The 15,410-nt window shown below is 41.7% G+C and overlaps 1 protein-coding gene across 1 annotated transcript in view; it reads right to left on the bottom strand.

Annotated features, from left to right (window-relative positions):
• Positions 1-15,410, bottom strand: part of MANEAL (mannosidase endo-alpha like) — a 59,366-nt gene that overhangs the window by 17,911 nt on the left and 26,045 nt on the right. Inside the window, exons 2-3 of the mRNA XM_044287040.1 lie at positions 568-1,135; positions 33-142 (exon numbers count right to left, since the gene is read on the bottom strand). Coding sequence (XP_044142975.1) covers positions 33-142; positions 568-1,042 — 585 coding nt within the window. The 5' untranslated portion in view covers positions 1,043-1,135. The remainder of the gene's footprint in view (positions 1-32; positions 143-567; positions 1,136-15,410) is intronic.

The following is a 15,410-nucleotide window of genomic DNA, read 5'->3' as shown; positions in this document are numbered from 1 at the left end:
AGGTCAGTTTAAGAACACAGCATTTCTGTTACCTTTATTTCATATCTGTGGGCAGCATCCAGGACCAATGGTACCAGGTTTTCCACTGCTTCCCCATTTTCATCTGCTGTGCCAGGGGGATACCATGACAGCACTAATACTCCTTTAAATTAAATAATTATGTAGATCAGTTTTCATTGGTTACATTCATGAAAAACAGCACAATGATATTAAGGGGGCATTCACATGTTTGAATTTGACAGAGGAATTCTGGAGCGCACACTGCAACAAAATCCCTCTGGCGGCCACGTGGTGTCTGCCTCCCATCGTTTTCAATGGAAGGCAGCTCTGCACTTCGCAGCCCGACATTTTAAAGCTGCGACCGCACCAAGAAGGGACATGTTCCTTACTGGAGCGGTGTGCGGACAGCCTCCACGGTGGACGTCCATGCACAATTTAGCTCCATTCAATGGAGCTAAGCGGTGAGTGGGTCTGCCTGCATCCAAACTGAACAGCTGATATACGTGGACAGCGTCAAAAAACTGTTGTGTGAACAGGCCCTAAAAAGAACCCCATCCCCCAGCTTACCTATAGCAGCTGCCCTCAGCTGCCTCATATGTTCTTCGAGGACCGCTGGGTCTTTAGAACTGTAGGGTCCTAACTCAGGGTAAAAGCTGGAACCAATGTCCTCAGGTGGACTATGTCTACCTTTAGGGTAGCTTGCTGATATTTTTGGATCCCAATGAGGTACCATCACATGATCCCAGTGGATATAATTGTTATCAAACTTCGGATTCCCATACCACATGTAGTAGAAAACATGAAGATCATAGTACACTTTTGTTTGGTCTGCTGCAGTTGCAGTGCCTTGTGGATGAGAAATAACGTCACTGGAAACAGACCTTTTCTCGGATTGTTCACCAAAGGGCATAAGTTCTAGGCCAGGAGCCAGGGCTGAAAAGCCATCAGTGGGCTTCAAAGTTCGCAAGCCCATCATCGTTCCAAAAATAAAAAGAGTAAAAAGGAAAAGAGCAATACATGCTTTCCTCCGAAGTCTTGCCATCTCAGATAAAACTGTTTGGATCTATAAACCCTTGGAATGTCCTTCTTTCAGTGTCAGGTTAATATTACCCAATCAGGTTCTGTGGAGACAAATCTGTAAAAAAAAAATATATATATATGAAAATTTTAGGCTGCACAACTTGACCCCACAAAATACATTTGGCATTCTAATATTCACTTTTATATGCTTCTTTTGGGCATCAAATTGTGGTTACATTTTAGAAGATTAAAGAGTCTGTCTCGCCTAAATAACCCTTTGTTAATTAGAAGCTGGTAAGCTAGTTTCTCAACTTTTAGTCAATTACCTGTTAGCACCAGGGGAAGTTGCTTTTGGCCATTCATTTCTCCTGCAGCAATGCTCTATTCTGGTTTATAGAGGTGGTACTGAGTGGGGACCGACTCTGTGATGTTGATGAGACCCACCCTTTCCAGGGTTGCTTGGAAAAGTTATTTTCTTTTAATTATCCTTTCAGCATCATAAATACTAGAACGTGCTGGGTACACCACAGGGAGGGCTGCTCTTTGTGGCAGGTTCTGGCTAACAAGTGGAGTCCTGTGTGGAGGAGCAACCCCTATATTAACTTGAAATGTCCTGATATTGTATATAAAATGGGAACTATCACCATGTCTCAATTTAATTTTAGGGAAATCTGTAATTGCCCAGTAAGTACAGTACTACATAAACAGTACTGCTCACAATACTACAGATCACTAATTTCTATGCCCATACTGATGCCTGTTCCCCCACTGTGCAGTATGTACCTCAATTAATAGGGCTTGGTTGAGGTGACTGGTTCCTTTTAAAATGGTTGACATCTTAGACATTGATGGCATATCTACAGGATACCTGATAGATGCAGATGCCATCTCTGGTGAAGAAGCTGATGCGAATAAAAAGGTTGGTCTCCACTCACAAGTATGCTCTGTGGTTTCAATATTGTACTTCTTTGTCCTCCAAATGTGTCTGCATAATGAACCTATTGTGTATCTATTTATTCATCTATCTATAAGATCCTTTTATTAATAAAAGCAGACAGCAGCTACAAATACTTGGTCTATTCATACATTGCAGGGTGCTGAGTAATACTACATTTACCCTGAAGGAACAAAATGCTGAGCTGTTTCACCAGCCATACCACTAGCAATTCCACTGGGGGGTTATATAACTGGGAGGATTCCCTTTAATATACATTGGCTTTTTCTACTGGGGTCTCATTCGTCAAAGCAAGATGATGCATGGGCCTCACCGCCAGATATGTCCATGCCAAGTTAAAATACTGTATATTACTCAATTTAAATCTCACTTGTCTCTTAATCCCAAATAGGCACATGAAAAGTAAATTATGGGGGTCATCTATGAACTGATATACGCCACTATAGAAGAAGACGCTGGTCTTAATAAATAAGCCCCTATGTTCGTTAAAAAAACAGAAACTGCTACAACCACAGAAAGACCTGTGCGGCTTATGATCACCTTTGGCATAACTGCCTCCCTAGTCATGCCTAACAAACAAATGGTGGGCACATCACCAGTGAGGCCCACCTCACAATTTCAGAAGCACTATTTTATTATGTATTTGAATAGAAAGCATTTCCCTAATGCTGCAATATGACAGGGGAAGCTTTAGGAATGTAATAGTTGAAATGACATACTCGTCGTCGGCAAGCTTTCAATTGTCATACAGATTAATATGGTCAGTGATGATGCATACACCGCTGCCTGTCCGATGAGAAGACCCAAGATACCACAAATGTCTCTCACAGGAAACCTGTTCTTTTTATAGATTGTCTTTTAGATAAAGCAAAATACCATCCCATAAAAAGTCAGATTTCACTTAAAGGGTTTTCCGAGTATCTGATCAGTGGGGGTCGGACACCTAGGACCCCTGCTGATCATCTGTTTGAGAAGAAAAATAAAGAGCACCAGGGCCTTCTTCTTGCTTACTAAGCACAGTGCCGTACATTGTATAGCGGTTGTGCTTGGTATGGCACTCAGCCTCATTCACTTCAATGGGGCTTAACGCAATATCAAGCATAGCTGCTATACAATGTACAGAGCTGTGCTTGATAAGCACAGGGAAGCCCCCGCACTCACAGGAGCACTGGTGCCTTCTCAAACAGCTGATGGGCGGGGGTCCCGGGTGTTGGACTCCACCGATCAGATACTGATGACATTTCCTGAGGATAAGTTATCTGTATTAAAATCCTGTAAAACCCCTTTAAAACCAGCATATTGGTCAGAAAATTATTAGGCATGATTTTGATCTCAGAATATACAGTAGTATTAAACCTTTAATACCAGGTGTATTTTCGGTCTTAATGACCACATACTTTTAAACTATTAGGGTAGGTACACTCAGGGCAGGGAAAAGATTTCTACTGCAAATCTACAGCCAATGCACAGAAAACCTGCATGGGTAATAAGAATGGTGGCATCATTCTTATTTTTTTAACCCCTTAAGGGCCTTGCCATTTTTCACCTTAAGGATCAGGCCATTTTTTGCAAATCTGACATGTGTCACTTTATGTGGTAATAACTTTAAAGCGCTTTTACTTATCCAGGCCATTCTGAGATTGTTTTCTCGTCACATATTGTACTTCATGACAGTGGTAAAATTTAGTAAAACATTTATTTAATTTCTATTTATAAAAAATTTACCAAAAATGTGGAAAAATTTCCAAATTTAATTTCTCTGCTTTTAAAACAGAAAGTGATACCTTAAAATATTTATTACTTAACATTCCCCATATGTCTACTTTATGTTGGCATCAATTTGGAAATGTCATTTTATTTTTTTAAGATGTTAGAAGGCTTAGAATTTTAAAAGCAATTCTTAAAATTTTTAAGAAAATTGCCAAAACCCACTTTTCAAGGACTAGTTCAGGTCTGAAGTCACTTTGTGGGGCTTACATAGTGGATACCCCCATAAATGACCCCATTGTAGAAACTACACCCCTCAAGTTACTTAAAACTGATTTTACAAACTTTGTTAACCCTTTAGGCGTTCCAGAAGAATTGGAGATCAAATTTTCCAGAACGTCCTTTCAGAGATTAACTGACCGCCCAAGGACGTTTATAGTCAATGGGCGGTCGGGAAGTGGTTAAAGACCAGTTCAGGCCTGAAGTCACTTTGTGAGGCTTACATATAGATATATAGAATATATACAATAGAAACCACCCAGAAATGACCCCATTTTAGAAACTACACCCCTCAAGGTATTCAAAACTGATTTTACAAACTTTGTTAACCCTTTAGGTGTTCCACAAGAATTAATGGAAAATGGAGATGAAATTTCAGAATTTCACTTTTTTGGCAGATTCTCCATTTTAATCCATTTTTTCCCGCTAACAAAGCAAGGGTTAACAGCCAAACAAAACTCAATATTTATTGCCCTGATTCTGTAGTTTACAGAAACACCCAATATGTGGTTGTAAACTGCTGAATGAGCACACGGTAGGGCTCAGAAGAGAAAGCACCATATGGAATTTGGATGGTAGATTTCACTGGGATTAAGTTGCCTTGTCACATTTGGGCACACGTCAGTGCGCAGAAGGAAAGGAACGCCATATAGTTTTTGGAAGGCAGATTTCACTGGGATAATTTTAAGCTGCTATGTCACATTTGAAGACCCCCTGATGCACCCCTAGAGTACAAACCCTAAAAAAGTGACCCCATTGGCAGATTTTCCATTTTAATAAATTTTTCCAGTAATACAGCAAGGGTTAACAGCCAAACAAAACTCTATATTTATTGCTCTGATTCTGTAGTTTACAGAAACACCCCATATGTGGTCGTAAACTGCTGTACGGGCACACGGCAGGGCGCAGAAGGAAAGGAACGCCATATGGTTTTTGGAAGGCAGATTTCACAGGGATAATTTTAAGCTGCCATGTCACATTTGAAGACCCACTAATGCACTCCTAGATTAGAAACTCCCCAAAAATGACCGCATTTTGGAAACTACGGGATAAGGTGGCAATTTTGTTGGTACTATTTTACAGTGAATATGATTTTTGGTTGCTCTAGATTACACTTTTTGTGAGGCAAGGTAACAAACAATAGCTGTTTTGGCACAGTTTTTATTTTTTGTTATTTACAGTGTTCATCTGACAGGTTAGATCACGTGGTATTTTTATAGAGCAGGTTGTTACGGATGAGACAATACCAAATATGACTTTTTTTGGTTGTTTGTTTCTGTTTTACATAATATCGCATTTATTTATTTTTATGATTTTTGGGTGTCTCCATATTCTGAAAGCCATAATTTTTTAACATTTTGGGAGACAGTCTTAAGTAGGGGCTAATTTTTTTTCGGTATGAGATGACGGTTTGATTGGTACTATTTTAGGGTGCATATGACTTTTTTATCGCTTGGTATTACACTTTTTGTGATGTAAGGTGACATAAAATGGCTTTTTTGACACTTTATTTTTTATTTTTTTACGGTGTTCACCTAAGTGGTTAGGTCATGTGATATTTTTATAGAGCAGGTTGTTACGGACGCAGCAATAACTAATATGTCAACTTTTTTATTTATTTCACTGTAGCACAATAATAGCAGTTTTGAAGCAAAAAAATCTTATTTTAGTGTCTCCATTGTCTGAGAGTGATAGCTTTTTTATTTTTTGACCGATTGTCTTATGTAGGAGCTCATTTTTTGCGGGATGAGATGACGTTTTGATTGGTACTATTTTGGGGGGAATATGCTTTTTTGATCACTTGGTGTTGCAATTTTTGTGATGTAAGGTGACAAAAACATTTTTTTTACACAGTTTTTATTTTTATACAGTATTCACCTGAGGGGTTAGTTCATGCTATATTTTTATACAGCAGGTTTTTACGGATGCGGCGATACCTAATATGTATACTTTTTTAATTTATTTAAGTTTTACACAATAACAGCATTTTTGAAACAAAAAAAAATCATGTTTTAGTGTCTCCATAGTTTGAGAGCCATAGTTTTTTTTTGGGGTGATTGTCTTGGGTAGGGGTTCATTTTTTGCGGGATGAGATGACGGTTAGATTGGTACTATTTTCGGGGACATACCACTCCATGGCCAATCCCGCAGGATCCCGCACGTGCAGCAAGGGTCCGGCTATCAGTGACTGCCGGACCCCTGCCACTGAGCAGCCCGCCATACATGTACGACGCTGGTCCTTAAGTCACGTCCACCAGAGGTTTCATTATCCAGCACAAGGACATTATTTAGTAAGTATAATCACACACTATATTATCACCATTAAAATCATATATATATATATTGCTGAAAAAAATAAAGGGAGCAGTTAAACAAAACAATGTAAGGCCTCTTGCACACGGCCGTTGGCCAGCTAACATAACGGATCCAGACCCATTCAACTTGAATGGCTCTGTGGTCCGTGAACAAGTTCTATTTCCTTGCGGTGCAGAGGCACTGAGAGGAACACTACGGAAGCACTCCGTAGTGCTTTCGTGCCTCTGTTCCACACCTCCGGATTGCGGACCCATTCAAATGAATGTGTCCGCATCCGTGATGTGGTGAGCACATAGCTGGTGCCCGCATATAGCGGACCCGCTGTTTGCCGGCCGTGTGCATGAGGCCCAACTCCAAGTCAATCACACTTCTGTGAAATCAACCTGATTGTGAATCAATTTCTCCTGCTGTTGTGCAAATTGAACTGACAACAGGTAGAAATGATAGGCAATTAGCAAGACAACCCCTATAAAGGAGTGGTTCTGCAGGTGGTGACCACAGAACATCTCTCTGCTCTGATCCTTTTTGGCTGTTGTTTTGGTCACTTTTACATTGTGTCACTGCTCTCACCACTAGAGGTAGCACAACAGAAGTTCCTCAGGTAGTGCAGCTCATCCAGGATGGCATATTATTGCAAGCTGTGACAAGAAGGCTAGCTGTTTCTGTCAGCACAATGTCCAAAGTATGGAGCAGGTACCAGGAGACAGGCCAGTACACCAGGAGACGTGGAGGGGCAAACAACCCTACAGCAGGACCGCTACCTCCTCCTTTGTGCAAGCAGCAGCAGTGCCCGAATCCTGAAAAAACTGCGGCTTGGATGCGGACCATAACTACGGTCGTGTGCATGAGGCCTAAAGCTTTAATTTTTTGTTGAATTGTTGGGTTAAATATATTTACCATATTTTTAGCCCGATAAGATGCACCAGCCCATAAGATGCACCTAGGTTTTAGAGGGTGAAAAAAAAAAAAATATATTTTGAACAAAAGGTGTGTTAATAATGGGCAAGATGGGGTTAAAGCATGAGGTACATGAACAGTCACTTGCTATTAATGTTATCGGCACAGTCTTATGAATTTTGCCTTCCATCATTTCTTGTGCCTCACATTAACAATAAGTGGCCTGTATTCTGTATTGCCCATTATTTGAGAGGGTACAGTACTTTGGGGGTCAGTTACTATTAATGTGAGGCACATGGGGCCCACTCGAAAAGCATGTGCCCAGCCTGACATTAAAAATAAATGACCCCCATTCATGTTTAAAACATGGCTGTGGCATAGATACCTGCTATGCTGCTAGGTGCACACTGGGGCCTGGGCTGATGAGGACAGGACAGTCAGGAGGGAAGGCTGCTGCTGCTTTTCCTCACGCTCGCAAGTTCAGACGGCACAGCAGTTTATTCCCTTCCCAGTCCCTCCTCCTCCTCCTTTAATTATCATCACATTCATTGGTGGCAGTGGTGCGGGCAGCTTCAGAGCCCGCAGATTTTATTGGGCCAATGGTGGCCGCATCATAGGAGGGACTCCGAAGTGAACATGATGCGCGCCAAGCAGCGCACCGCCCACATGCTGCAGATGGGCAGGAACAATGCCGGCGAGTCTGTCCCATTATCTATGCTATGTAGAAGTGCTGGGCTCTTCCCTCTTCTCAGCAGGTACTGTACATGCCAGGATCGATGTCCAGTACATCACAGGCTGATGTCCTTATGCAGTACACCCTGTGATGTATCCGCAACATGCAAAGCGCCGGCCATTCTATAAGACGCACAATAATTTTCACCCCACTTTGGGTGTGTGTCTTATAGGGCGAAATATATGGTAGTTTTCATTTTTAATAATTATTGCTTTATTTTCACTTTTCTACTGAGAAAAGGTTCAGCAATGTTAGAGTCACATCACACAAGTTCCTTCAAAAAGGTCAGACAAAAAAGCCTAGTTTGTCCAGCAAAATGACGGATCGCTAATGGAAATCTGATGGATTCCATTATGGTCAATATGGTCTGCCTGGCGCCATTAGGTTCAGTTATGTCCCGGATCTAGCACTATAATGGATCAGAATAATGTAAACTAATAGCACTAGTGTAAAAGAAGCCTTAAAGGGTAGCCCCATGAAAAATATTCTAGTTTTCAAACCAGCACCTGGATCTGAATACTTTTCTAATTGCATGCAATGAAAAATGTAGCCACTTAGAAATTCAATAAAATGTATCTGTATAGCGCCACCTACTGTTTGTGTCATTTTCTTATTTCTTTGACTGGCTCATTGAGAAGGCCGCACATGCTCAGTTTCATCCTTCAACTAACTCCAGACACGCCCACTTAGCTGCAGCAGAAAAGACTTTCCACACAGCAGATCCATGTGAGGTACAGGGCAGGTTCTAGCTTTGTTAGAAAGAGATTGTCATGTAATGTATGATGTCAGATTTTTATTTTTTACCTTAGTCATAAGATAACCCCTTTAGAGAGCATCTGTCAGCATGATCACCCCAATTAATCTTGGCATATTGCCTGGTAGTGTTAATCATGCTGATTAAAATGATACTTTAGTAATTTTTGTAGAAGTGTTCCAGAGATATCAGCTTTTTTATTATTATATAAATTAGCTCTTTCAAACTCCAAAGAGCCGTCCAGAAACCTCCTCATCTCCTCTGTGCACTACCCCCAACCCTGTGAATGCCAGGGCTAGACATCTCATCTAACCCTGTATTCTTGCGCCTGTGCAGTGGATCAATGTCTCAGCGCCGGCCCATCTGAGTCCCTAAGTATAATGATAAAAATACAGATTGGAAGTCAGCCTCCTTGAAGCTATTCACAGATTACTGTAGATTGGTTGGAGTTTCCAAGGTGATAGAGTCCCAATAAAAGATCAAAAATGTCATTAAAACTAGGGATCGACCGATTATCGGATTTACCGATATTATCGGCCGATATTCAGGATTTTGAACGTTATCGGTATCGGCATTTATTTTGCCAATATTCCGATAACGTCCTGGGAACACAGATCGCGCTGCTGACAGCGCTCTCCGTGTTCCCTCAGCAGCAGCACAGGGGAGAAGGAGCAGTGTCTCCTCCCCCTGTGCTGCTGCTGCCGCTCCAGCCAATGGGAGGACAGGGGACAAGAGGAGGGGAGGAGCTATGGCCACTGCGCCACCAATGAAGCTTAATCTCACATTAATTCATATACAGGAGGCGGGAGCTGCAGGATCACATAGCCAGCTCCCGACCTCTATGAGCTGTAGCTGCGATCTGCGGTAGTTAACTCCTCAGGTGCCGCGGATCGCAGCTACAGCTCATAGAGGTCGGGAGCCGGCTATGTGATTCTGCAGCCAGCTCCCGCCTCCTGTATATGAATAAATTAGAGATTAAGCTTCATTGGTGGCGCAGTGCGCCCCCCCAAGCCCCCCGATATCAGACATTGGTGGCGCAGTGCGCCCCCCCTCCCCCCCCAATATTAGGCATTGGTGGCGCAGTGCGCCTCCCCCCAAGCCCCCCCAGTATTAAGCATTGGTGGCGCAGTGCGCCCCCCCTCCCCCCAGTATTAAGCAGTGGTGCGCCCCCCCCCACCCCAGTCGCAGTGCGCCCCCCACAGGATTCCCTCTCCCCTGCTCCTCCGATCGGAGCCCCAGCAGTGTAATGCTGGGGCTCCGATCGGTTACCATGGCAGCCAGGACGCTATTGAAGCCCTGGCTGTCATGGTAAGCTCCATGCTGCTGTGTGCACAAAGCACACAGCAGCAGGGACAGTGTGAGCTCCTATTCACCCTGATAGATCTCTATCAGGGTGAATAGGACAAGGGTTCTAGTCCCTAAGGGGGCTAAAAGTTAGTTTAAAAAAAAAAAAAAGTAATAAAAATAAAAACACCAAAATATTAAATATAAATGAAAAAGAAAGATTTACAAAAAAAATAAAAATACACATTAACAATAAACATTAATTTTCAGCAGATTTGTGGGAATTTTATTTTTTTTTTCAAAAATGAAAATTCCCAGAATATCGGTATAAATTATCGGCTATCGGCCTGAAAGTTCACAAATTATCGGTATCGGCCCTAAAAAATCAATATCGGTCGATCCCTAATTAAAACACAATCATACAGAAGTCTTTAAGATATCATAGTTGTAGGTACATCTGTTATCTTCACTTCTGATTATTAGAGTTGAGCTCCCCTTAAATTATTCAAAATTGATTTTACAAACTTTGTTAACCCTTTAGGTTTTCTATATGAATTAGGGCTCTTTCACACTTGCGTTGTCCGGATCCGGCGTGTACTCCACTTGCCGGAATTACACGCCGGATCCGGAAAAACGCAAGTGTACTGAAAGCATTTGAAGACGGATCCGTCTTCAAAATGCTTTCAGTGTTACTATGGCACCCAGGACGCTATTAAAGTCCTGGTTGCCATAGTAGGAGCGGGGGAGCGGTATACTGGTATATATGCTGCTCCCCCGCTCCCCACTACACTTTACCATGGCTGCCAGGACTTTAGCGTCCCGGCAGCCATGGTAACCACTCTAAAAAAGCTAAACGTCGTATCCGGCAATGCGCCGAAACGACGTTTAGCTTAAGGCCGGATCCGGAATCAATGCCTTTCAATGGGCATTCATTCCGGATCCGGCCTTGCGGCAAGTCTTCAGTTTTTTTGGCCGGAGCAAAAAGCGCAGCATGCTGCGGTATTTTCTCCGGCCAAAAAACGTTCCGTTCCGGAACTGAAGACACCCTGATGCATCCTGAACGGATTTCACTCCATTCAGAATGCATTAGGATAATCCTGATCAGGATTCTTCCGGCATAGAACCCCGACGACGGAACTCTATGCCGGAAGACAATAACGCAGGTGTGAAAGAGCCCTTAAAGGAAAAGGGAGGTAAAATTTCAAATTTTCACTTTTTTTTTGCAAATTCTCAATTTCTATGATTTTTTTTTTCTGTAACACGGCAAGGTTCAACAGCCATACAAACCTCAATATTTATTAACCTGGTTCTGCAGTTTACAGAAACACCCCATATGTGGTGGTAAACTGCTGAATGGGCACACGGCAGGGCTCAGAAGAAAAAAGAGCACCATATGGAATTTGGATGGTAGATTTCACTGGGATTAAGTTGCCACGTCGCATTTGAAGACCCCCTGATGCACCCCTAGAATGGAAACCACCCAAAAAGTGACCCTATTTTGTAAACTATAAGATAAGGTGACCGTTTTATTGGTACTAATATGTGATACAATATTACTCTTTTTGTGAGGCAAGGTAACCACAAAATAGCTGTTCAGGCACCGTTATTATTTTTAGTTTTTTTATGGAGTTCTCCTGACAGGATAGATCATGTGTAATTTTTATAGAGCAGGTTGGTACGGACTTGACTATACAAAATATGTGTATTTTTATTTTATTTATTTCAGTTTTACATAATAAGCATTTTAGGAAAAAAAAATCATGTTTTTGTGTCTTAATTTTCTGAAAGCTACATTTATTAAATTTTTCTGCCGATCGTCTTGTGTAGGGGCTAATTTTTATTGGTACAATTTCTGGGTAAATAATATTTTTTTAATTTGACATTTTTGGGGGAAAGGTGACAATTATTTTTTTTTTTTTTAACAGCGTTTACCTGACGAGGTAGATCTTGTGACATTTTTATAGGGCTAGTCATGCGGTGATACCTAACTTGTATCTTTTTTTATTTTTGTTAAGTTCTACACAGTAAAAGCATTTTTTTAAAGAAAAAAAATCTTGTTTTTGAGTTGCTATTTCTCAAAGCCATTTGTTTAAAATTTTTATGGTGACTGTCTTATGTGGGGGCTTGTTTTTTGCCGGATGTGATTATGGTTTCATTGGTACCATTTTGTAGTGATACGAATTTTTAATCGCTCACTATTACACTTTTTTGTGAGGCATGGTGTGACACAGTAGTTATTTATTTATTTTTAACGGCGTTCATCCGACGGGGTAGATGATGTCACATTTTTTATAGAGCCAGTTGTTATGGTAGATGCGATACCTAATATGTCAGTTTTATTTTTTTATTGTACGTGATTTTATAAGGTGCAAGGGCGTTATTTTTTTATATAAATCTTTCATTTTTTATTAAAAAACACTTTTTTTGTCCAACTGGGGGACTTAAACTTTTTAGGGTTTGATCCCTGTTTCAATGCAGTACAATACATGCTGTATTGAACTGTCAGTTTAAGACGCTGACAATTGCCTAGGCTTCCGTTGATGGCAGGCTCTCATGCCTGTGTAAACTCTGCACGCATTCCCCCATGTATGTGAAAACGCGTTAAAGGGTTAAAGGTGCCGTGCGGCCATTAACAATAAAGAAGGGCTATACAGTGCAGCCTTCATCATTAAAAGAAAGGCAGCTGCAGGCTAATTGGCCGCACGGTGGTTCACCGTACCATGGCCGCAACCTGCCCGCGGCACGGCTGCTCCGAATGGCCATACCCTAAGTCAGAGTAGCCTGGGTATACCTGATTTATAATGATTTGTGGGGAATTAATTCGGATCAAATCAATACAATTTCTTGGCGAACTTACCAAATCGAATTTTTCAAAACCTAGCTCATATCTACCGATTATCAATAACCTTTTATGGTCTACCTTGCTTGCTATATAACACTATATATTTTGTCATTCATACGTACTTTTAAAGGACATCTGTTTGGCTATAGCCACTTGAATTTCATCTGAAAGGCCTAAAGTTCTCTTTGGGATATTACATTTCACTAAATCTTTAAGTAACAGGAGGGAAACTGAACAGTCACAAAGAAGGACACAATGTGGGAGACACGGCAGAACACTGAAAGCTGATCACATAGCGTTCATCCATCCTCCTCCATGTATTGTACATGTACATATATTATTTATATCTTTCAAAGGGACTTACACTGTCACCTTTATATAATCAACAGATGCAAGTGATTGGCTCTATGTATAGCTGTCCAGATAACATCAATATTCATAGTCTCTGGTCTCCCCAGTATTTTACTTGGGTTTTATGAAAATAAGAGAATTTTTTTAAATCACTACGCTCCCGTTTTTTAGGACACTACCTTCTTAAAAAAAAAAAAGCTCTAAATTTTGCCCAAATGTCACTGGCGCATGCTCAGTTGAAGCCACTGTCAAAAGAAAATTACAGACCACACGTGCACACACAGAAAGGGAAGGTGCATCTATATGAGATTTGAAGCGGCAGCATGATGACGTCACCACACCACATTTTTACCTTAAAGGGGTTGTCAGGATTCAAAGCTAAAGTCGGACATACCCACATTTCATGCTCCGATGCTCTCCTTTGCCCTGCGCTGAATCGTGCAGGGCAAAGGCTTTTTTGGAAGATCTGGTGACATACCAAACTCTCCATAGGGACTGATAGGTGGAGGCTTCCGCCCAGCAGTGAGCCTGGTGACGTCAATGGCACTGATGGTTGGACTTTAGCTCTGCCCTAGCCTTTAAAACAGCGAGGGCAGCACTAAAGCCCGCCCATCAGAGTTGGTGACGTCCCCGGAAACACTGCTAGGCGGAAGCCTCCTCCTAGCAGTCTAAAAACAAACAAAAAAGCCCTTGCCCTGCGGTATACAGCACAGGGCAAGGGAAACCATCGGAGTATGAAATGCTCCGATGCTATAATCAGGGGGCCTGTTTCGGTAGAAATGTGGGTATGTCCGGGTTCAGCTCTATAAAAACATGTTTTTTAGGGAATAGAGAAGATCGATTTGGACATAAAGATATATTTACAATTGGCTATAGAGGAGCTACAGTGCCATACTAACAGTTAAATACGGTCGTCTGTGCTGATTGATTCCCTTTAAAGAGTAATTCCCATCCCATCCAAGTTAAGGCATATCTCTAGGATATGGCGTCACTAAATGATTGGTGGGGGTCCAAAAGCCAGTGCTCCTGGCTACATGGCCGTGCAGAAAAATGCAGTTGGCTGGGGCTGTACTGTGCCGGGAAAATAGTGAAAAATTAGCACTGCGTCTACATTATTCTCTGGATTGGTGGAGGGTCCCAAGGTCGGACCTCCACCAATCATAAATCTTAGATGGAAATAAAAGGGGCCTCAACTTGACAACCCGTGCCTAAATGCTGTCTTATAGTAAATGGATGACTAAGAAGGGCCCCGACAATATTACAGTGGAGAGGTGCGGAAATGAGTAGCTCCTGCTCGGGCATCACCATGTATTTCAAATGTGTGGATGGCTGGAGAGTCCACTCCTCTAAAGGGAGATTGTTTCAAGGATTTTACTGTTTGTACACTTGGTCCAATAATGTTCTGGATTGCCAAACATTACCTGGAAACAATCCTGTGCAGACGCACCCATAGGAGGACATACCTCAGTAAATTTTCCAAGCTTAAATATAGGCTAAAATAATGCCACTTTTGATAAATGAGGGTGTTTGTGTTTACATAGACAAACAGCAGATGGGCCTAAAGGTTGGTGAACTGATCATCACCGATGGTAATATAAGAAGCAATAGTTAGCATTAAAATGCTGTTTCACATTCACCTTTAAGCAAATCCGACTCATCTCTGAGTCCTATAAAAAACGCAATCTGTATCTTACCAGCTAATTGCAAAATGGACGACTGCCAACATTACACTGGCAGATTTTTTTTTACACTAAAGTATTTCATTTCCTAAGCTCTTGGAAGACATGTAGAGCTTATCCCCATAGCAACTCACAATTATATTTCTATCAAATGTGTGACCAGCATAGGATGGCGGCATCTCCCTGTCACAAACTGTAGGGTGTACTGTACAGAATATTACAGAATGTGTAATCATCTAGGTCAGGTTTATCATAGGAGCTTTCATCCCTAGTGCTGTGTGGCAGAATCAGCCTTCCATTAGCAGTGCTTGATGGTGTTCTTCACCGCAAAATGAGTAAGCCAAATAGGTCATCATGCTTATCATTAAAAGAACTAGATCGGTGATGATCAGCTTTCTTATCCTGTGGGAAGCGCTAAAATTGTTTTCCTACCCCAGCATCCTCATGGCCTATTTTCGAGCTAGGATTTGTACACTGCATTGCTCACCCCCATGCCATGTGTCATTCAGCAAACTGAGATAACTTTCCTTCCTTATACCTCTGCTCTCTTTCACAGAACACCTCACCTGATTCCATGAATGTCAGAAATGTAA

The sequence above is a fragment of the Bufo gargarizans genome, chromosome 3 (genome assembly GCF_014858855.1).
Source record: "Bufo gargarizans isolate SCDJY-AF-19 chromosome 3, ASM1485885v1, whole genome shotgun sequence".
In the NCBI taxonomy this organism is placed as follows: domain Eukaryota; kingdom Metazoa; phylum Chordata; class Amphibia; order Anura; family Bufonidae; genus Bufo; species Bufo gargarizans.
The sequence above is the reverse complement of the archived record's forward strand: the minus strand, read 5'-3'. Positions and strand labels throughout refer to the sequence as shown.